This window comes from Cheilinus undulatus, linkage group 16 (genome assembly GCF_018320785.1).
Source record: "Cheilinus undulatus linkage group 16, ASM1832078v1, whole genome shotgun sequence".
Classification (NCBI taxonomy): domain Eukaryota; kingdom Metazoa; phylum Chordata; class Actinopteri; order Labriformes; family Labridae; genus Cheilinus; species Cheilinus undulatus.
In genome coordinates, this window is record NC_054880.1 from 38,266,700 (window position 1) to 38,291,557 (window position 24,858).

Consider the following 24,858-nt stretch of genomic DNA (forward strand, 5'->3'; position numbering starts at 1 on the left):
CCAGGGGTAAAAATAGAAAACAAGCTCCCTAATTGCCAGGTATCATTGGCGTATTGGTAGGAAACTCAGCATGGGGGTGTTGTTGCACAGACGTCACAGTTAAAAACATGCTGCCATCCTTTCAGGCCCTTTGGCTCGATTACACATTTAATGACAGCATGAGGATGATTCACATTCAACACTGTTTCACTTTACATTATACTCTTAGTCACAGCATATGCTCTTTGAGTTAACTAAAGTTATGGATTTAACTAAGACTTATTTTAAACAGCTCAACTTTTTGAAAAAACTTAAGTTACTCACTTAGTTTGAAGTTACTTTCTTTTATTTCACAGCAGAAGCATTATGTATGATGCCATGAGCCTGGCTGACCACTGAGCTGGGTTGTGAATGGTGTCAAAGATGATGTCAGCTTTTTGGGCTTTTTCGAGTGTCAATATTTTGGTGTTTTTTACAGATTGTACAGAGAGCAGTAAACCTCAGCAACAGTAAAGTTTTATTTATAAGGGTTAAGTTTGAAAACCTTCAACCCCTTTTAAAAAGATTATCATTGCAGGGAACAATAAAATAGTGATTGTAGTTAGTATTTTATCTGGGTCTTGTTCACGACTGAGGGTAAAAGTGAGGGTGAGATTGACAGACCGATGCTGATGTTAGTAGATGGGTGTGTTGAAGGCCCTTAAGATTCTGAAGTCTGTAGGAGAGGACATTTGTTAAGTAGATGGACTTCTTCTTCTTTATCTCTTCTGTTGCTCAATTTTTTCGGAGACTCACCTCATCAGCATGCACCCAAACTAAAAGAAATAAAGTTCTTAAAAAATATATTTTTTCTTTAATTTGTTAAAGGTAATAACTTAATATTTTGTACAGAACACACAGAAATAAACCCCCTGATGTCCACCCCCTGCCCTTTTAAAATGCCTTTCTCTCCTTCTAAATCAACATCAAACTTTTAGAAGGACTTAGATCTATAAAACACAATACAGAAGGCTAAGCAGCCACTTATGCCTTGGGCTGGCTCTGGAAAGGAGTCAGCCAGTTGAGGTTGTTCAGGCACCTGATCAAGGTACCTCCTAGGCCCCTCCTTTTGGAGGTATTCCAAGTAATGGGGAGGAGACCTCAGGAAAGACTCAGAATGCACTGGAGGGATTATTTATCCTGTCTGGTCTGGGAACCCCTTGGGATCCCCCAGAAGGAGTTTGAAATTGCCCTGGATTAGTGGAGGATGGATAGATGGATGGATGGAAGGATGGATGGAAATAAAGTTGCAGGAGAAAACCTCAAGAAATAAAAATCCAATTCAGATCCAGCTGTGCCATGCTCTTCTTCCATCCTGCAATGCCAAAATGTGCTGAGTTGGCAGACAGAGCCATCAAGTAATCAGGATTAATGTCTCGAGGTCTAAAGACGGTAGAGCTTTGTTACAGCTCTGTCACAAGAAACATTTTTGAAAAACTGGGTCAGTTTTGCACTTAAATGGATTAATCATCTATTTTTCCATACCGCTTATCCCATTGGGGAGCCTGGGGGGGCTGGAGCCTATCCCAGCTGTTACTGGGCAAGAGGTGGGGTGCACCCTGGACTGGTCGCCAGTCAATCGCAGGGCTGACATATAGAGACAGACAACCAGGCACACTCACATTCACACCTACGGCCAATTTAGAGCCACCAGTTAACCTAACGTGCATGTCTTTGGTGGTGGGAGGAAGCCAGAGTACCTGGAGGGAACCCACGCGTGCATTTTCTGTGCAAATTCCACACAGAAAGGCCCCAACCAGAAGGCAAACCAGGAACTTTCTTGCTGTGAGGCAACAGCACTAACCCCTACGCCACCGTGCAGCCCCATGGATTAAGCACCTATTTGTTTTGTACAAAATTCAGTCCTTAGCATCCATTTGCACAAAATCACCCACAGTGTCAGCTGCTCGTCCCTGAGCCTCAGTGTTATTTTGTCAGCTATTTTAGATTTAGTCTTTAGATACATTTTTTTTGTTTGTTTCAGTCACATTTTGTCATTTTTAACCTGTATAATTTATCTAGTTTTAGTCAACAAAAATAGTTTAGTCCACTTTCATCAAAGAAAAGTCCTTACATTTTAGACTTTACATTAAGTCAAGGCATGAACTAATTTTATTACTCAAATCGTCAAATTGATATAACTGTAAAACACTCACTAATTCTGTATTGTGATTTTGATTGATTAAAAACATACCAATGAAAACACTGACATAACAATTTAATGCACAGTGGAAAAGTATCATGGAATTTAAACGTCCAACAGTCCAGCATTAACATTTCAGTCTCCTCGATGAAGCAAAATTAACATACTTTTGGTCATTTTTTTATCACTAAAGATCTATGTGTTTTAGCCAGTCTTAGTCTAGTTTTCCTAATGGAAGAAAAGGAAGTTGATGCAAAATTTTAGTCATAGTTTTAATCAACAAAATCAAGACTGCCTTACAGCCCTCTTTATTTTTCAACTTTTTTACATTCGGCAATGTTTTTCCCCCTCAACAACCAGTCAAAACGAAGAGAAACAACGACAGAGAAACTAATCCACATCAATTTCCAGCACTGAAGCTGCTGTCTGTGCCAAGATACAATTACTTTAAACAGTTTATGCTTTGTGTAACTTCAAGCAGGAAGACTGTTTAATTTCCATTCATCCTTTCATTCATTTATTAATAATCGCTCCTTCACATGTCATCGTCCTACTCTGGTAATCATCTGGTAAGGGCGTCTACGCACTAAAGTTCTGAGCCAATCCCATTCTGTCGAGACCTCTCTCAATCCAGTTATCTTGATGCTGTCATATTTTAAATCTGTTCACCTTTCCTCCACAGTTGTTTCAGCCCGACCACTACAACCATCTTCCACCCCAGCCACCTCCATGACATCTCATCGACACCCAGTTCCAGCTCCCCTGTGCCATCCTGCTTTCATCGCCACATCCAAGTCATCTCATCTCTGTCCAGATCAAAATCTTCAGAAGTCCACTCCTCATCTTACACTACTCCTTCCATCACCATCACCAGTGTCTAGACTCCATAAGAGGATATCATATCCTCCTTATCCCTTCTTATACTTTAAGACTTCACCATGGAGTCTTTCCATCAAAGACATTTCACATTTCCAAACTTGTAAAATAAATGAACTTGTATTAATTCTCTCCTGATTGTATGTTTCCTAGTTAAAATTCCCTTGACTTAGAAACAAATACTAAGCATATAAAGCAATTTAAAACAGACTTGATGGTCTAACTACTGATTTCTGTTGCCTCTTATTTTTTCAACTTAGATTCTGGTCTTTTCTTAATCCAACCTTGTTTTTGTTGGCCTTGTCCGTCAGTTCAGTCTGTCTTGGTGAAATTATACATCTATCCATCAAACACTTGGGAGATGGTTCATGTCAGAAACTGCACAGCTGAAACTGGGCACTCATAATCCATCCTGACATCAAACCAAAGTCTTGTGTTTTTATAGTGATTCAACCACCAGGGATGGCGTTAAACTGAAACATACCCATCTGTTTCTTTCTGCGTGCCCACTTGTCAGATCAGGTTAAAAACCAGACAGGTTTAAGTGACAGTGAGGCCGTGGCGTGATCCCACATCGTCTCAGCTATCCAGTGTTGTGTTCACATACTTTGATGAGTTTATCCACATATATGGTTGAGCTCCGAGGACTCTTAGAAAAACAAGGAGAGTTTAAAATACAACCAAGATAATGTATCAGCTTTTTATATGTGCAACTACATAGGAAAAATATTTTCAAGTATATTTCCCTCATTCACATGTATGATATTTCAGGTCAAATGTGGGCATTAAATGCTCACTGTAGAGACAAAACTAAAGACAGGTTCAGTTTCCTGAAGATTAAGTTATAATAATGCAGAGTGAAGCTGTTTTTTTACTGAAACCCAAAGGGACAAGTGTTGTGTGTTCTTCTTGAGATATCAACTTATTTTTACCATTATCTCGAGATGACAACAGTTTTTTGAGATCTTGAGTTATTTTCTCAAGATCTCAAAAAACTGTATGGCTAGTACAACCAGTGAGTCCTTCTTGAAGGAGCAATCCTTACTGGAATCACTGGAGGCTAATGCCACCACTAGTGTTGTATTCAAGACCACACAATCTGAGACCAAGACTTGCCTGAGACTAGAGTCCACAGAGACAAAGACTTTTGGGGGTCGAGACAGAGTCAAGACTGAGCCGAGCCGAGACCAAGACAAGACAAAATCAGTTTTTCAAAAAAACATGACAAGGTTGAACAGTTAAAGAGTGTTCTCTGTTTAATTTTAGTTTTCTTTTAATACATTTGACTTTCAACGCACAACATGCAAAAATCTCAAATCTTAATAAATGTATTCAACTAACTTCTTGTAAAAAATAAATCTTTACACGGATTTCAGAAGCAACTAACAAGTCCGGAATTATCTAAAATACCTGAAAATGAGATGTTTATCTAGATTTGTCAGGTGAATGAGGCCTAAAGTAAGTATCAAAAGGTATGTCTGATTAGAAATAAAATGGACTGATGTCTGAGTTTTTGCAGGTGTCGCTATTTGTTGTTTTAGTAAGTGCTTCTCGTTATTATCACATTAATGAAGTTGAAGAACAGAAGATCAGTGCTGCTCTCGACTGGTCTTGATAGAACATCCCGAGTCCAGCTAGTCGAAACTGAGACAAGAACAAGACATACAAAATGTGGTCTTGAGGCCGGTCTCAAGACCAAGACCGTTCTCGGGTACTACAACACTAGCCACCACCACTGCTCCATATCACTCAACTTAAAAATTACTGAACTATCCCTTTAAATCTCTGTGGCTGCAGTGGCTTTAACAAAGTGTGCTGAAAGGAACAATAAAGCATGAGATTAATCATAGTTTTTAAAAATTAGTGCACTGACTGTGGATTGTAGTTAATCATGATTAATGTGATTGATCTAGACAGCCCTAATTAATAGACTTTTAAGTGCAAATTGTCTACTTATTGTAGTTTTAATGGCATCATATAAAATGTATATAGCATGTTTTATTCATGATCTGCTGGTATTACGTACACTTTTCCTTCTATTTTTATACTTACTGAAGGATTAAGATCAAAGATAATCTCTATATAAAGAGCATATCATTGATTTAACCCAACAATGCTACAAAATTGTTTTTAATTCATGAATTATCGTTTTTTTCTGCAATACAATAGTCCCTTTATACTTCTAATGAAAGCTTAAATAAAATTTTGAAAATATAGACCATGTATACTCTTTTTTTGTAACTGATATATGTGAATACTTCTTGTAGTTTCCTTTGATCTTAATATGAATTTGCACCTTATTGGTTTATTTTTGTTTTTCATGGTCTGGGTTTCTTTTGATCCCAAAAAAAAGGATAAAAATTCAAGACAACACAGGATCATTTCGATGAGAATGAATGGGGCTGTAAAAGTACCCTGTGGTCAGTACATTCTGGTTAATTGAGGCAGTTAAGGTAGAAGCGACTTAAAAGCCCCAGTCCTCCTTGACACTGATGGCTGTCCTATAAGGGACCCTCAGTAGGGCCCTCGGGTCTTTTGATGGGGCATTCGCCAGCATCCTTTGGGGCCTGCTTTACCCCCTACAATAAACAGGCAGCCCTTTGTCACTGAGAGTTGGGGGTCTGAAGGGGTGCTCCTCGTTATTATTTTCTAAAGTAATTATACCTTATTATCTGTGTTTACTTTAGCGGGGGTGCAAGCGTGCAGGTGTGGGCCATTCGACAGTGGGTTGGCAGTCTCACTGGTGAGCACACCCCGAGTGTCTTTTTTTTTTTTTTTACTCTCTCCCCTCCGTCTTTCCTTGGAGGTTTTTGGGGGTTTTAGTGGTAGTGTTGTAGCCCCGCTGCTAATTTCAGCTCAACAAAAGAAACGTGCAATTAGGGTTATTATAGTAGCAGCTGCATGCTTCCTAACCGTGCAGCGACGGCTCCGTCTTCTCCCCAGCTCAGTGGTGAGGGGATCTGAGAGCGAAGAGGAGCAGGGCCTGCAGCGACGAGAAGAGAAAGCCAGAATGGTCACAGTAGCTTTCAGTGTCACAGAAAAGAGATGAAAATATAGTCCAGGAGGCTGGTGTGTTTCCTCAGAGTAGACACAGCAGGGACTCTCGCCCACAGGTTTGCGGGCCTTGAGAACAATGGATCTGCCATCTCCTGACATCAAGTGTTATGAAATAGTCCTCGCCACAGCTCCAGTGGCTGCTTGAAGTCATGTGGTCTCAGGACTGCGTGGGTTTTGGGGGGTTTGCAAATAAGGAAATACTTTTTGAAGATTTCAGAAACAAAAGAAATCGTTACAAAATCCAGTTGTTCCCACGATGATGGCCCCAGAATGTAATCTGGTGCAAGTATTACACATGGTTTCAGTCCTGTTTAAGGACTTAACTTTTCCACAGCTAATACAAGAACAGAGAACCTTATATTGATGCCAAAACATCCACTCATCAGATTTCTATTCAGGTCTTGAGTTCAGGCGATATCTGCCACAGTGAGCCTGCTTTAGCAAGTCAAGGTGAATCTTATGGGTCACAAGGGAACAACAAAAATGCTCACACAAATTAAAGATGGGAATAAATGGGATCAAGAAGTAGCTAGAGTGGAGACACTGAAAGGTCTCGGGACTTCTGTGAGGTTGAATAGCGAGGGCCCATTGAGGCCCTCATGGCGTCAAACACAAGGGACCAATCTCATGCTCTCAGCACAAACAAAATGGTCACGGGTCCTCCTCTGTTGCTCTCACTTACCGATTTTCTCACTTCACTGACTCCCCAGCCCTTAGAATAATCATCAGGCCCGGGGTCCTTGGTTTCAAGAGCATAACAGATCTGAACATATGTATGAAGCTCTTTGAGTTCACTTGATAAACATGTGACCTTGCTTTATTTCCTACAGTACTCGCCAACAAACATTTATTTTCTTTATTGACATGCATCTCAGCGGCAGCTGGGGCATTGTCTTTTAATCACAATACGGGCTGTGCACTCAGGAGAGCTGTGATATGCAGCTGATTGAGATAATAACTGGTAGTAAACAGGGATTTTGTATTCTCCCACAAGACAAACAAGAACTGTCAAATGCTTGTCAGTATGCTGTCAGTTGCCAAGGTTTAAACGCTTGACCTGAGCTAGCACATTTCCACTTGCACCTTTTCTATCCATTGGTGCCAAAATCTGAGTGTCACACTTTACAAATAGAAACTAGTAAATAGTGCTGGTCAATCAGCGCCATTAAATAAACAACTTAAAGCTAGAAAAAGGCCACAAACAGGCAGATTTTTCTAGAGCTGGCATATCAGAATGGAGCAACATCCCTTCTACATCATCGTTGTGTTTCATTTTATTGTAAAAGTACAGAGGCCCTAAAGTTCAAAAAGGTGAATTTAGATAGATAAGTTGTATCACAAGGTAACGATACTGTGCAAACAAGTGGTCTGCAAGCTTGGTAACAATCACTTGTATTGCAAGCACAGGATAAATTATTTTATTTTTGTGATTAAAGGGGCTCCCTACAAAAGTAGTCAAGTATTTTCAACATTGCAATACCAGAACATTCTTAAAGCCGTCATTTTAAGTTCCAAACTAAAAAATATGCAGTTGAAACACGTCTACATAGATCGTTTTATTGTACTCTCATGACAAAGAAGGGACACTAAAGGAAACAGAAATGGTGAAATTTAATTCACAAAATGCTACATTAAAGATGAGGAAGGTCAGCTGGAAGAAAAATGTGTGTTTATTTTCATAGAGCTGTCAAATGATTGCAATTTTTAATCATGATTGATCTCAGAATTTCTGTTGTTATTCACAACCACTCTACCCTCTTTAAAATCCCTCAATTTTGCATTTAAAGCTGCATTTATTTGGTTTGGATTTTTGTGCCATCTTCAAATGAGGGTAAATGACTTCCTGTTTGGATACAGTCCTGCTTTTATTTTGAAAGAATATAAAAACCTTTGGGAAGATCGGAGATTGTGACATGAACTTAACCGCGGAAAAAGGAGCATGTTATGGATTGAAAAGGGAAGAGTAAAGATTGAAATGTTTGATATCACATGGTGGATGAGACTTTGACTTGTCCAGTGAGCTGTCTGTGGGTTTTATAAAGGTTTGAGACATTTAAAATGGAAAGCACTATGGATCTTGAATAATCACAATAATGCATTAAATGTGTATTGCACATATGCACATAATCTTGTACATACGTATCTTTTTTCTTTTATATTTTTCTGCCCACTTTCTGCACATTCTGAACCACAGAGCTGTTTTTTTTAGATCTTACTGTTTGTTACTGTCCTTGTTACGTGTATAATAGAACAGCTGAAACTTGAATTTCCTTCGGGATAAGTAAAGTATCTATCTATCTATCTATCTATCTATCTATCTATCTATCTTATTTAGCCTAGGTAGCATTTGGTAGAACAAATGTGGTGAAAATTAAACATGATAGTTAAAGTAAGCCTATCCAAATTACTATTTAATCACCTGAATATTCAGAATGGTTTTATCTTGTAATCTTACAATAATCCTATCACTCACACATAGATTTATCAGTTTTGGTAGTGGATGTCAGCTGTTTTACACCTGCTGTGTTAATACAACCATGCAGCATGTATTTTAATATATTAGTTGTTATAAAAATGCATTTCCATTACATTTATTCCCTATTTTTTGAGCGGTCATTTGCTGTACATATGTTTAAAAGGTGGGAAAGTGTCTTGCTTCTAGAATATATGGTTTGGGATATTTCTTGATTTAGAAAAAGCATTCGATGCTATTTACCATCAACTACTGCTGTCTAAATTACAGAGGTACAGTATCCAAAGACTGGCTCATGGTTGACTCACCAGCTATTTGGAGGTTATATGTGCACATTAATGACTCTAATTCAAACCTGTTAAAGGTTATATGTGGGTTGCCACAGGGTTCAGTGCTTGGACCATTGTTGTTCAAATTGTATATGAATTAATTTTAATTAATGCTGGCCTCCCTATTTGTTTACAGTGCTACAAGGCTTATCCTTAAATGTTTTATTGTGAAGTGAGTTTTTTGAGGTCATCTGTTTTACACCTACTGTATCAATAGAACCATTCACTCTGTTTTAGACCATAAACTATTCCTGTCTAAACCTCAGTTGCATAGTATCAGAGGACTGGCTCATGATTGGCTCACCAGCTATTGGAGGTCAGATATATGTGCATATTGGGGAATGCCACAGGGTTTGGTACTTGGACCATTGTTTTGTTTTTTTATTGTGTATTAAAGATATAAGTTTGGTTTTAAGGTCATCTTGTTTGCTTATGACACAACGATATATTGTGGTGGGAAACATTTGAAACAACTTCTGGATACAGCAGGAAAAGAACTCCAGACAATAAAACACGGTTTGATGCTAATAAATGATCACTTCACCTTGGTAAAACAAAATATACAATTTGTGGAAATCAGGCATCAGACACGACAGCAAGATTAGAATAAATTAAGTTGGAGTTCAAACAGTGAGTGAAAATAATATATTTTTAGATGTAACGACTGACAAACTAAATAGGAAATCTCACATAAACTTGAGTCTACCATGAGCCAATGATTATAATCTATTCCTTTAGCTAAATACTGTAAAATATACTAATTTAGTATAATACAATAAAAATAATTTTTAAGCTAAAACTGGACCACAGAGTGTCCAGAGGTCATTTAAAATGAGGGAAAGTAATATTTGGAAAACCAAAGACATAAACTAATGGTAAATGTCATTGTCTGACATAGGGTGAGCATATGGAATTCTGCCTCTAAAAATGTGCACTAAAAGCTCAAAAGGCTGTATTAAAAAACATGTATTTATGAAATAAAGCAGAAAAATTTAGCTAATAGAAATTTGTTATTGTGCATCTATTGTCAGTGATCCATAATGATGCATCTGTGTTGTTCTTGCTATGAACTTGTTTATGTTACAGTTATATTTTTGGGAGGTAAGAGGGGATGGTGTAAATAAGCTCTAGTTTCAGTCTTTTGGCTACCTTGGAAATTCAGAAATTTCACTTTGGCCTTGTTAGTAGTTTTTTGTTTGTTGTTGTTGTTTGTGAACCAAAATGAATTCCATTAATTTGTTCCAGCAGTATTTTTTTATGTTAGGAATACAAGCCCTTTACATACAGGCTGGAAACTTGTTGATTTACTTGGAGGAGGTGTATTTTTGGGACTGGTCCAAAAGCTTCATAGGCCATTTATCATTGTATGAAAATTCCAAGCAACACAGCAAATTGTATTTTGTGCTTATTTTAGTTCAATCTTACAAAAATGTTCAGTAATACAAAACTGTGTTCATCTTAAATGAATAAGAGGGATGCATGAAATGACCAAAGCATGAAACAATGCATAGATACAGTATTTAAGTTCACATATTAATGTTACCTTCTCTTTCTGGAAGCACAGGACGGATGTTGTTTTCAGGGTGAAGGCTGCTCTCGTTGCCTCGGTCTTACTGGCATCCATTTCACCTCATTAGGACCCTGGGACTGAGAGTCGACAAAACACTGAGAGAAATCATTTTGCCCGGGGAGTGTGGCGGGGATAAATTGGCCTCTGGTTCAGTACAAGAGTCCCCGCTGTGCCAAGCGGAAGAGAAGGGCCTGGCTGGCAGTAGGGGCAGGCCCAGGCAAGGCAGGCTGGGAGGCCCCATGCTGAGACCCCCTCCCTGCCTCTGACAAACACGGCAGTGGATAATCTCTCCTTCAGGGACTCGGCCCTGCGCTGTGGGGCTGAGAGGGGAAGGGGGCTGTTATATAGCACAGCACAGAGGAACTGCCTCTATGTGTGCAGCACACACCACAAATACACCTTTTCACATTATGTGAACAGCTTTCTTACATCCCCTTCTAAATACAGCCAGTGCATACATTTCCTTTAAGCATACAGACATCACTCTGACAGCTTCATCTTACATGAATGTAGGGGTGCTATGAAAATGATCACAAACACATCCCTTTTGCGCTTGAAATGAGAAAAAATATGCGAATTCATGCAGCCCAAAATGAATTCTAACTGTTAAAAGAGCACAAATAAAAGGTCTATTACAAGTAGATGGACTGGCCTGGCAGATGTGCTTCTGAAGAGATCATAAGACACATATTTTAACCAATTCTGAGTCATCTGGCATGGCACAGATGAAATTACTTCATCTAAGAAATAATAAAAGCAAAACTACTCATATATCAACTGACAAAGCTTTGGTTTCTGGTAATGATCATTCAAATGTGACTAACTAAAACTATGCCAAATGAATTAGGGACAAGGGCAATTATGAAGTGCTTAATCGTTTTCAACACAGCTCTCTCTCTATTGGAGGGTCAGGACTGGTCTATAGATGCCATTAAACAAAAGAAAGTCAAATAAATACAGTTTTAATTCATAAAACACAACTCATTTATTCTCTGTACAACCAATTGCTTAAAAACTTGCCAAGATGTTTCTATGTGGGAAAGAAAACCAAAGCAATCGTTTTTCTCCAAACTTACTTTACTTCCATTAATATTTATTACAAAAAAGGAAACAAATTAACATCCTCAAAAATCCTCCGGACGTTTGGTCAACGCGTAATATTCAAATAGAAATGTCCATATCCGATGTCATCCACTGGAGAGGCCTTGTCAGCTGTTATGACGTCTCCATCTTGTAACCATGTTTTTCAAGCTCAGCTCTGCAGGGAGGAAAAGGAAAATAGAAAGATCAAGTCAGCAGAGATGATTACAGGTGGGTGGTTGAGGCATAAGTACCCTCTGCTATTGATTGTGAGAACCATTAAGAGATGGGAGTGAAAGAATATATAAATATTGCATAATGCGTGCAGCTATGGATTTGATGATTACATATATATGGCAGCTGTGCCCTTTAACTATAATGATATCTTATAGCAACAACTTAATAGCAAGGCTATCATAATTGGCCAAAATAAAACAATAGCATATTACTGTCTTAAGTGTACTCAAATAAAAACAGAACAGCCACTTTTCTACCAACAGTTATTGATTATTTGGTGAAATGTCTGAGACTGTAAAATCCACAGGGATATTAAGGTGATAACTATTTTGTGAAATGAAAAAGAAACACTGTGAAGCTCAAGGTAGAATCAGTATGTTTACATAAACAGTTAAACTGTTAAGTAGAAGAATTGTTATAGATCAATTAGGCCATTTGATTTCCTTCTAAGGTAGGCAGCAATATCCCCTTTTTCACTTACAAGTTATCAAGCAGCAAACCAATTGTATAGCAATTACAGCTCTGTACATTTCATATATTCTCTACATTGCTTTTTACATAAATGCAATACTATTCAAGCATATGGTGTCATTGGAAGATAGACAATAATGTTGTTTCTGCTACTCAACACAAGTCTGCTCATTGAATTCCAGGTTTAAGTCTAGCACAGGCACTATGGAGCAGCAGAAAGTCCAGACCAGTTTGGTCTGATTGAGTAAATCGATCCAACACCACATTATCAGGGTGTGAAAGTCTAACTTTAACAAACCTGATTCAGTCAGTACTATTTCAGCCTGACTTACACATTTCTAGAGACACAGGATCTTACCAGCATAATATAGGTAGATACAAGCTTAAAAATGTGATCCTCGGTATCAGCAGACATGCATTTTCCTGCCAGTATAGTGACCATACATATCAGCAGGATATATAAATAAGTCTGAGGAATTTCAAGCAAAAAAAATATACCTAACTTGGCATAATCTTTTTGCTGTTGTAAATAAAGTGTTTTATGTTATTTCAAGCACTTTTTGAGACTTTCTTTAGGAATCCCCACTCCAACACAGCTGTTTTAAATTAGAAGTAGTAGTTTTAACTTAAAAGTAGCAACACCAAAAAAAGATCAAATTTTTATCTAGAGCTCTACAGAGCTCACTGCCAGTTATCTTGGTGTCAAAGTGTTCAAGTGCTATTTGTAGCGTGTAGTTTGGAAATACATATGATATGAAATATTAGCATAGTGTTAGCCTCAGAGCATAGTTGCCTAAGTAATTTTTTTAGCCAAATTGTGATATCTGTTGCTAGTTACTCTAGCACATTATATCATTTATTTCTAACTGCATGCAACTGCTCTGAGTGAGCGCTCGTCTCCTGTTGTGTCCAGATCTAAAAAAAACAGTGTTATGTTTCCCACAGAATTTTGGAAGACTATGGTGGGGGAACTCCAAATGGTCAGAGGGGTCCAAGAAACATGCTCCTAGGGAGAACATTTTTTACATTTTAAGGTTAAATGCATCACGTCACCATAGTCCAGGTAATTACTGGGAAACACCAAGCTTATCTGCTAAGGAGGAGCTAAATTATGGGTCCAAATTAAGAAGTAGTTGCCTTCTTCCTGTAATTTAAAAAAAAAGAGATTTGGTTTGATTAAATATGAATTTAAGTACAACAGCGTGGTTGTTCTTTACATATAATTGAAGCTGCACGCTGTTTTTATGTTACCTTATGATTACTGTTTCAAAAAGGAATTGGCCAGGTATGCCCCAACATGGTGTCAGCGTACTGACACAAGAGCAAGAAAAAAGATGGCTACCATAAGCATTAAAACAAAGAACTGATATGTTATGAAATGGAGATGAAAAGTATCTGAAATAAACACGGATGTCCTTATTTTCATGAAAACTTTTAATGAACATAAACATAAAACATGACTACAGGACACAAACTCTCATGAGATCTGCATCTCAAACTGACACAACTGCATGCATCTTCATTTAATGTAGGAAAAGCTGCTATAAACCATCACACAAACACAATTTTTAGTATTGTGTAGCACACATTGTTGACAGCTCAAGTTGGCCATATACTAAAAATCTCTGCAAGTGGTCCTTGTAACTATACCTCCAATCAGAAAATCCTTTTGATTTTCTACAGAACTTAATCAGAAAGTTATTTAAAACATCTCCCTTTATTTTAACAACACTTACTTGCATTGTAAACATGAACTATTACCAACAAGTGAGTCTGAATGTTGTTCTAATTGTCGTTTGTAAGTAATTGATGCATCATTATCTCTTAACTTCCTTACTGTGTTTTGAATACTGACAGTTACTGTTTGATCTAATGTATGCAATTAAACAACAAACCAGATTTTGGTGTCTTTATAGAAAGCGGTAGGTCAGATCCAATCCAATGTCGGTATGGAGTCTGATATCCACATTAATTTACAGTGGACATCAGAGTGACAGCACCAACCCATGTCACTAATCCAAAGCCTGATGTTCCTACTGGTTCTCCAGACTTTGGATCAGGTCGTGTGGTAGCAATGCCACACAGTAGCATGCATTGTGTTGTAAATGATGCCATCGTAGTAGAGTGCTGTGTGACTAACAGCACAGTCTGGGTAAAGTAATCAGAATGCGTCACTTCAGCATGAAAGAGCAGTCAGATAAGCCAAACATCAACTGTTTGTGTCTATGTGATTAACGTGAATTTAAGTTAATTTCTGTGATGACAGCAAGATGAGGAAGTGTACTTTTGTACACTTTTGTTTGCCTGTCTGTGGCTTACGGCATGTATACAGTACATGGTGTGGTGACTCCTATTACAAGGGCTTAAACGACTGTTTAAAGGTGTGTTTTCAATCATGACAATTCAAAGAAGTGGGCAGTGGCATTCAGTAGAGATGGGAGAAAAAAAATCGATTCTTAGATCAGGGTATATGCAGGAATCTTGAAGTTAATTTTTAATACCTTTTTAAGCCTTTTTCAAGACCTTCAATATTTTTTAATACCTCACTGCCACTTCAAGCTGTAACCATTTACATCAGTGATATTATTAACTTAACAGTTTTAGTTTGTGATAAAGACTATAGACCACTATGATACAACAAAATTTAAATAGGCTGGGATAGTAAATCTTTGTGCTTCTGAATTTCCACCCGCCTGCCCGCTCACTCTGGCGCTCTCAGAGACAATTTACGAACGCACCCACAATAGCCTAGTTTTTTATGTACCTGTTCATCTTTGTTTTTTAATAAAAATGAATAAATTCACACACTTTTACGATGTTTTTTGGGACTCAAACTCTTGGACAGCTAATTCAGAAAAAATACTTTCAAAATTTAAGATTTTATAAAGTCGTGATAAGAATTTTTAATACTTTTTAAGGGTCTTAATTTTCCCAAAATTGATTCATCACCTTTTAATACTTTTCAAGACCCCGCGGATACCCTGTAGATGCACCGTGATGTGGAGGTGGAAGATTCTGAATCGATTTATAAATGTCCAATAACTGATAATTGTTAGTAATTTAAATATGTAATGCTATGGAATAGCAGGAACAAAAAGGTGAAACTCTGACACGCAGCGCTTACCAGCAAGATTTAGATTACCAGTTGTTCATCTGTGAAAAAGGACATTTTTATGTCTGTAATTTCAGAAATGTTACAAGGAAGGATGCTGCTACCTTTGGTTCAGTGCAATTATAAATTTCCAGTTTACACACATCTCCCATTACAGGATAGTGGAAATTTAATTTATCTTTATTTTTCTAAATACAAATGTTATGTTTTATTATTTTAACACAGTGAGAACAACAGAAATGTATATATATATATATATATATATATATATATATATATAAAGTGCAGCAAAATGCATCAATAATCGATTAAAAACGAATCATAGCCCTATAAATCGTAATCGAATTGAATCATGAAGTGCTTAATGATTCCCACCTCTAGCGTTTAGCGAGATCAGAGAAGAGGGTGGCTGGCATCGCTGCTAAAGGTAAGTTAAATCAACGATGAACAGTAGTGTTTTCAGCTGCCTCTTGCAGTTTTTGATGTTAACATTTGAAAACTTCAAATTGTTGCTTCCTGCTGCAACAGTCCCTAGATAAATCCTGTTTAGCTTAATTATTTTCTTTTACTCGTAGAGGTTTTTTTTAATTATTTTGTAGACATTTATTTCTTCATATTTACTTTTTGTACAGAAATACACATTTACTTTAAATATTCTGTTTGCTGCAGTAGACTGGTGGTGCTGTTGTTGTTTTTTATCATTTGTTACTGCTATTTTACAGTGCCCTTTAGATTAAAATATTTATACTGAAAACACTTAATTTGTTGCTGCTACCCTTTTCTATGTGAAGCCAGCACAAAGTTTAATTACTTTTATTGGTAATAACAATAAGTTATATGCATGTTGACATCATGTTTAGTCTCTGCACAAAAACACTGCTTGAAATTTACTAGAGCTTTGTGTAACCTAACCCATAATACAACTGAAAACAATAAGATATTAATTAGATATTTTTTTTAAAAATCGGGATTCAGTGCATATGTATCGGGATCTTATCAGAATTGGGAAAAAAGTGTATCAGTCTGTTTCTGATTATAGAATCTTGCTTGCAGGTACACAGACTAAAAATGTCTAACAATTTCTAATGGTCCGCTATAATAACACAAGAATCTACCAGGATGAATATCTGACTTGCTCTATTAGGTAGGCTGTAAGAATAACGACATTAAGTTAACATTGCGTAGTTTATTGGGGATGATATTACCGTAGCTGATTTGAAAAATCATCCTCTACGTTGTCATCATCCCAGTTGTCTTCCCAAACATGAGCATCTTCATCCTCATCCAGCCCCGTCCAATCTAGGAAAAAAAAACAGCATAAGATTTAAAACTCGGCCTGACATCGATTTAAAGAATATATACATTCTCAACCAAAAGCTCTTCTATGATCTCTAATAAATACCACAGAACATGGTCCGTGAGTCTACGAATGCTATCAGTTAGCATAAGGATACGAGCTAGCAAACGTTAGCAACAAACACAGCTGCATTCAAGACTGGATATTCAAAGAAACATACATAAACCATGACAACAACACAGCCAGGGTGGCAGTAAAAGATACACGGTACTCTATGTTTTTCATTTAGGAGAATAATGTTTAAAATGTTGTTCGGTAATAGACTCGCTAAGTAATGCTACCGCTACTGTGGCTATGCTAGCTGAGTCACTGTTGTTGGGCCCGGCTCAGATAAAACGGAACATTTTAACCTCGTTAAGTAAAAGCCAATAAAAGAACCGGTGCTATAAATGATTTTAGTACATCTTACCCTCGGCAGGGAATTCTTCAAACTCATCGTCCTCCTCCAGTAAGCCCAGGTCCACGGTCTGTTTCTTGTCTGACATGTTAGCTGTGTAGCCGTTGGGTTGCTGTTTGGCAATGAATGGCTCACGCGCAGGATCTGTGGGACAGTGACGGCGCTCGAGCGGGTAAAAGCTGCGTCACATGCGCAGGAGAGCGCAGCCGTCACAGTACTGCAGGTTACTACAAGGTAGGGCAATTTACATGTGGCAAATGCTAAAACATGTTAAGGAAATATATTATAGACTTACTTTTGCCCTCACCTGGGACAATAAAACACCTTTACCCTTAGCACTGACACACACAGCCTCTCATTCATTAGCTTGTTTGGCTAGTACAGTGCTTGTATGCTAGTCGGGGGCAAAAGATGACCATTGTCTAACCATTTTGGATATACTGTATCCACGAAAGTTTTACAAATCTTTTTTAAATCCTCAACTATTGAAATGTTTTCAGCTGCCCCCCCCCCCCCGCCGCTTCCATATAGTCTAGAGCAATGGTTTTCAAACTTTATTTGCCCAAGGCACACCAAAAGCAAGCTGACGTCTCAAGGCACACCATATTAATGCCCTTGCAAAATAGTCTCTTTAGCATGTGTAGCAAGTAGCAACATGTCCCAGTCCCAACTGCATGCAATGTGAGCAAGTGCCAGCTACATCAGTTTGATTACAGTTTCCTTTTGTAGCATCCTGACACTCTGCAAGTGATGCACTGCAGCTCCCCAGGTTTATCCCCACTCACCCTGTTCCTATTTTCTCTCTGTCGCTCCTGTTAAGATGGACAAGTAACGAGGGAAGAGGCTGCACAAAGGATGACAAAACACCAGGAGTGTTCCACCAGAGGATATTCTTAATTTTCTTCCACTTTTCTCACTCTCGAAACTTGTTAGCTTGTTTTACAAAGTGGAGTGTGTTGCATGGATATTCTTCATACCCATTTATGAATTTTTATGGTCTGACTTGTGCTAACATGGAGATAAAACTATGTGGGTCACAGCTGTTAGAAGCACCATACCTCTGATTTTCTAAGTAAAAGCATGAGATGTCATATTTTTACATGTAAATTTACATTTGCATATTTAACAGATAACAGATGGACAGTGAGCATGCAGTGCTATAAGATGCAATGCAACGTGTAAAGCTTGCATGCAGTAAGGACATTGGTTATTGTCTCTTTAGTTGTTACATAGTTGTAGTACTTATGTAAAGTCAGACGAATTTTCAAGGCACGCCTAGACTTGTCTCAAGGCACACCAGTGTGCCACGGCACACCATTTGAGAACCACTGGTCTAGAGTCATATAGCACAAAGTGAAATATTTCGAAGTGTTTTTTGTTTTATTTTTCATAACAGCTTACAGATTTAAAAAAAAATTCACTATCTCAAAATATTTAAAATACCTCAAAACTCCAATTATAGAAAGGATTTTTAATACAAAAAAACATCAACCTTTTGAAAAAAGTATGTTAATTTCTGCACTCAGTGCTTGGTTGGGGCTCCTTTTGCATGAATCAGGGCCTGTGTCCATGGTTGGCTTTTTTGGCAGTGTAGATTAATACGTTTTCAGAGTGCTTCTCTCCTTATTCCTACATAACAAGAAATAATTCCTGCTTTCCTCTCTGTAACATTTAAAATAGCTTTATATGCTTTAAATTTCTGTATTTCAAGGAAATATCACACAGAAGAAATGCAGACAATGTAAAGGAATCCTGTCCTGCAGTTGGTCCTATGACCCACAAAACCTGGACTATTTCACCTATAGGTTACAGAAGACACTACTGGCACCAGCCACTTTTATCTATTTATTGTACTCTATATTACACACATGGCACTCTCCTGGCACTATTTTCACAAAGTTTTTATATACAATCAGTCTTAATATTGTTTATATAAGTGGTTCCCAAACTTTTTCTGTTGGGCCCCCCCCTTTGGCAGGTAAAAATATTTTTTAGGGCTTTAAAATCTCCTAGTAGATGGCTGACAGCGTTGACTCTAGACTTGATAAAGCGCATTAAGAGAGAAAGACTGATGGAGTGTTGTAAATTGGAAAACAACCTGAAAAATGAAGCCCATGTGGAAGTGCAAAAAATTGCAATACGGGTGTCCACTTGAGGCTGGCTGCAGGAACACCGGGAGTCACAACACATGTTAAAAAGCTTTTTTAAACACTAGAAACAAACCGGTTTACAGCCTGGTTCACAAAACCAAACGTGTCTCATTAGCTAATGTCATCATGTGCTCTCACTGATCGGGGGCTGAATTTTTTTTTTTACCACAATCATTTAGATTATATTTAGGAAAAACCTCACTGTGCACTGATTGGTGCAAGTCAGAGTTCATAATAGCGGAGAGCGGCAGAACTTTCATCGGAGTGACTGACGGTTACAAGAAGTGCCATTACCTTTAACCTTTACCTTTTTAACATGTACTATAGCGAAATAAGTTGTAATAAGGTCACTGTTGTTTTTGTTTCGCCGTTAAGGCTCGTAACGGCCGGAAAGGTGCTGTCAAGTGTGTCCTTTCACTGCACTATACACGCTAAGCTAAAAACAACAGCTATAAAAATCCCAAAAAATCAAATAAAAGTGCTTCCCAGATTTTTGCTGTATGGATATAAATGGATGGAAAACAATGTGTGCGTCGTTTAATATTGACCAGGGTATGACGTACTTCTGTGTACCGGAAACCAGCTAAACCGGGCCAAGCATACTACACAATAACATCCGACTGGCATTCATACTGCATACTACTGTTGAATGCAGTACGCAGTGCGCAATGCATACTGCATACTGCGTTTGGCAGGAGTATGCAGTAGGCCAATTCGAAAACAGCCTATGTTTCTGTCAATCAGAATGCTAGCTAGCTAGCTGACAGGAAGTTGAGCTTAGTGTGTGGGCTGTTAGGTTGATCCAAAGTTCGGTTGAGACAGCAATTTCAATATGGAAGCTGCCACGGATTGGCTTCAAGAGCTGTTTGAGTCCGCCTATTGTAAGCAGACAGCTGATGTCCCACAGGCTTTGTTCGATTTTTTTCTACACTCTATGAAAACAAATCAAACAATACGTGCTCCTGCCTGTGCCTCTCTCACGCAACCTGTTAAATTCCACTGTACACCGGCTCTCCCAGCCCTAAAATCAGCCCGGCCCACAGGGAATCCTCCCATTTCTCCAGATTAGCCAGTCCAGGCCTACTAAAAAGGAGTCACTTTCTATAGACTAAAATCCCTGCACCCCACCCTCCATTGAGCTTCGAGTTTTCGTCGACTTAAACTCGACTAAAACTACAGGGTTTGAAATTATTTAAGTGTGACAAAAGCAAATGAAAATTTTAATCTGAAGACTAAAACAAAAATTATCCATCAAAATGTACTCTGGATCTGACTGTGAAGTTAAATGTGACTTACATTATGAGACATTTTGACTAGAAATCAGACAAACACACTTAGATTTGAGCTGTATCTCTTAAACAAGGTGACCACATGAGTACATGTTTGATTTTAAAGAAATAGCGAAATGAAAAGGACAAAATTGCAACATTTTAATTTGACTATGAAATATTTATAATTATGTAGATTTGTTTACGGTGCATCTACAGGTGCATACTCAGTTCTAATTCTTTATTTTAACAAAAGGAGCAAAAAAATCCCAATTTCTTCTGCATTTGGGAAGCAAAGCTTGCAAAGATTTAAGAAAACAGGAAAGTTTTTCTCTGAGCCACTGTAAATGTCTCTGTTTTTTCCTCTCCCTCTCATACTCACTCTCTTTTCTCTCTCCCACCACCACAAAAGCCTCGTGCAGTCCTTTATCCACAAAACACATGCACACAAGTCAGTCAAATTTTCAGCAAAGATTTTTCATTTGGGAACAAATGCACATTGTAACCCATGCGGCCTGCTCAAATAATGAAGCGGCAGCCACAGCTTAGGGTGCATTTGAGATAAATGAGAGCGCACATGTACCACAAAACCGCTCTTACCACAATGAAAATTGCTCTGCAGCTGTCATATGTTGACAGATGGAGCAAACCTCAACTTAGGCACAATGTACTTATTCTATTTTCATCAAATTATTTTGTAATCATCCTAAGCCTTTACACATGACAATGCCACAACATTTAGAGGAAACAGGAACAAGACATGGAGCGAAAACGCAGGAAGTAAATGCTGCTGTGTTTTAATATTCTCCATTTAGAGGTACAAACACTGAATCCAAACTACAGGTTTTAGGATGTTAAGACCATTTTCAAAACAATATAATGTCTGCACACCAAAAGAAGCATTTTAGCACCTCTAAGACAAAATAAAGCATGTTTGGCAGTGTTAATGATCATTCTCAGACTGCACATAGCTGCTCTTTTCATTGCTTAATCAGCTGCAGATACTTTGCTGATTAACTGTGCAAGTACTTTTAATATAAGATAGCACAATCAAGCAAAAAAATACTTGTTTTATATTCCCAAAGTAAAAGATGAACAAAAAAAAACATTTCCTGCCTCTAAAGGTTTATAGATTATTGAATTAGCTGCACTATGCTGTGTTCCAAATTATTGTGTAAATACAGTTCCAATAAAACAGACATTTGATTTTAAGTTCTTCAATCAAGTTTTCATCTGTGCTGCTTCTCCTGTCAGTTTGCATCACTGACATCAATCACAGAGAGGTTTGGGCATTAGTTTGCCAGGAGAGCCGAATTAAAGCTACTTAAAGAGGTTGTTCCACATTATTAAGAAAGTCACAGGTTTCATGCAATATGGGGAAAAAGAAAGATCTTTCTGCAGATGAACTATGGAGCAGTATCTTGCAAAAGGTATGAAATCACATTTCAGAAATAATTAAGAGAGATCATCACACTGTGTAAAGATTTGTTTGTAATTCAGAGTGCAGATGGGTTCGTTCATATGAAGCTTTATCAAAGAAAGTTTCAGTAAGGCAAATTCATCATATTAAGAGAGCAGCTGTGAAAAATCCATGGATGAGTAGCAAACAGGTATTTGAAGCTGCTAGTCCAAAGAACCTCTGGATTCAGGATCCTCCAGAGGCTTGCTGATGTCGGTAAAGCTGTATTTCAGCCACTCTTAACCAATGCCTACAATGAGAAATGATTGCAGTGGGCTCAGAAATACATGAAGACTAATTTTCCAACTGTTTTATTCAGCAATGAATGCTGTGCTACTCTGGATGGTCCAGATGGATGTAGTTCTGGATGGTTGGTGGATGGTCACCATATCCCAACAAGGCTGCAACATCAGCAAAGAGGTAGTGGAGCGATGTTTTGGGCCGGAATCATAGGAAGTGAGTGGGACGGCCTCTTTAAGGTGCCTGAAGATGTCAAAATTAGCTCAGGAAAATTTAGCAGTTCCTAAATTCCCAGTTCCTGCTGCCATGATACAAAAAGAAGAACAGTGCCTTCTGGAGTAAAATCAGACAACACACCATCACACTTTACCTGAAAACAGCAGCTCTGGAGGCAATTCTGGCATCCTCAAAGGGGATTCGAGAAAAATGATCTCATAATGCAAAAAATACAACACATTTCTTTTTTCAATCTTTTAGAAACTATTGAGTGTTTTGAAACTCTGTTTTAGAAAACCACATTTTAAGGTATTTTGCAAAATAAAAAATGCCATTGCCATTATTGGTAATTTTGTCTAATAAAACCAAGACTACAATAGAATTATTAAAGAATGAAAAAAACTCCAAAATGCCAATTTTATAAACTATTTAGGAAGACATTACCAAAAACAGTATATGCATGATAATATGGAGCACAGTGTAGACAGAGTACACATAATGATTACTCCAGTTTTTATGGCAGCTGCATAAATTGGGTAAATATGTCCAGTTTGGATTGAAATAATAGGAGCTATCAAATACATTTTGAAGTAGATAAGATACTTGTGTTCTACAGCAAACAAGTCCCTAAACCCAGTCAAATTCTGACCATTAGCCTCCACAAGTCATTGTTTGTGATGTTTGTAAAAAGTGTTGTGGTGTTGGGGGATGGGGTAGGGTTGGGGGGGTTCCAGCTCTTCTTTTTAACAATGATCTCTTGTCATTCTGTGAGCAGCCCTACCCCAGTGTATAGCTGACTCTGGTGCCCGCGTCACTCAGTCTCAGGTGCAGCTGAAGCCCTGGGAAGTGGCTGCAGCGTAAGCCCAGCATACCTGAGACTGCTGTTACACCGCGCCTGGCGCCTGGAGTCTACCTGCTCGGCTGAAATAGATGGAGATGGAAGAGGGGGAGGGGGTCATAGATGGGGAGATCCAACATGGCCTATGCAGACAGTCTCCACCATAAGTTGTGTGAGTATCACAGCATCACATTTCTGTCCTTTTCACAAAGCCCTCTGGGAAAGGACAGGTCGGCAGCAGCCGCTGTAAGTACACTGACAGAGACAGACGAGGGGCAGACAGAGGAAGACTCCAGTAGAAGCCTGCCTGGCCAGTCTGACAGTCTGACCCCCCTTCATCCCCCGACCTGCTTTATCACAGGCCCGCTTCATGATATGGCCCCAAGGCGGTGCACAGTGAGAGGTGGATGGCTGGAAATGGGTGGAGATTTGAGACAGACAAGACCTCTTCTCCTAAATGTCAGTGAAAGGGACAGTGGTAGACGACTGCAGTGCCGTCTAGCCGTATACTTTCTGTACCTGTGGACATTTAGTCTAGACGCCCCCTTCTCTCAGCAATTACACCTTGCATTATCATTTTCCCTGCCTTAAAATAAAGGCTTCCTATAGTGCCACTCAAACCCAGAGCAAGGAAACCTTGTTGTTTTTGAGCTTTATTTTATTGTCAGAAACGGGACATATGAGCCTAGAAAATACCTAAGACATAAAAGAGAGTGATCATTGTGGATTAAAGGGGTTTATCTAGAAAATTAATGAGACAAATCCAAGAAAAACATGTAAGCTATGCTGCGAGGAAGTCTGCAGAGAGAGCGATATGCTTCCAGGATATGTCTGTCAAGATCCTGTATTAAATTTAATCCCAGCCAGTCAGAGAGTCTGCACCATTGTGTGGAAATTTAGTCTCTTTTCATGCAAGTCTTCACATCCACTAATGATTATTTCTTATAGAATTTATCTGGAGTAATCATTTGAATCCACTTAGATGTCAAATGAGCACAGAAATGAAGAAAGAAAGCATCTTTTTGTGTTTGCTTTGCACTTCAGAGTTGTTTTCCGGGGGTCTTGTTCATGGAGACGTCTGTCATGACGAATTTAAGTTTCATATTTTCCCCCCTGTCCGTCTTGAAAAGCTCTGTCATCTTGGGCTTGAGGTACAGTTTGCCAAGAGGCTAATGGCCCTTTATGACGGTACAATCTGATGCCTGTCCCAGCTAGCCTGCAGGTAATCCTGTCCACCTCGGCGGCTTAGCCCTGCTTGGGCTTAAGTTGCATATTTTGTTTTTATCAGGACACTGCTGATAAATGCTATCAGCGAGGGAGAAATGAAATATGGGGGGTCTAGCTCCATTCTGCCCGAGCCCCTATTGCAGGGATAGAGTGGAGGAACAATGACACGTCTATTGGTAGAGCTAGGCTGTTTTATGTTTGAAACAAACCGGATTTCACTCCCAATTCTCCTAGTATTATATATTTCACATCTGCTAGCATCACTGAGGTGGTGAAAAAACAATCACTGGGTCCGTAACGTTTATATTTTTAAATTTCTTTTGCATAATTGCATGATAAT

General features: G+C 38.5%; 1 protein-coding gene across 1 annotated transcript; it reads right to left on the reverse strand.

Moving 5' to 3' along the window:
- Nucleotides 1-11,522: 11,522 nt before the first annotated feature.
- On the reverse strand, nt 11,523-17,288 carry sem1 (SEM1 26S proteasome subunit). Its single transcript, XM_041808162.1, has 3 exons — nt 17,133-17,288; nt 16,572-16,665; nt 11,523-11,724 (listed from the first exon to the last, which is right to left on the reverse strand). The coding sequence occupies exons 1-3, from the start codon at nt 17,206-17,208 to the stop codon at nt 11,682-11,684; spliced, it is 213 nt and encodes a 70-aa protein (XP_041664096.1). The 5' UTR covers nt 17,209-17,288; the 3' UTR covers nt 11,523-11,681.
- Between the last annotated feature and the right edge of the window lie 7,570 nt (nt 17,289-24,858).

Excerpts from the sequence above, each read along its gene's own strand:
- sem1 (XM_041808162.1), bottom strand. The coding sequence starts at position 17,208 with ATGTCAGACAAGAAACAGACCGTGGACCTGGGCTTACTGGAGGAGGAC. Across the intron at positions 16,666-17,132 it reads TGAAGAATTCCCTGCCGAGG|ATTGGACGGGGCTGGATGAG; the intron begins GTAAGATGTACT and ends TTTTTTTCCTAG. Across the intron at positions 11,725-16,571 it reads GATTTTTCAAATCAGCTACG|AGCTGAGCTTGAAAAACATG; the intron begins GTAATATCATCC and ends TCCTCCCTGCAG.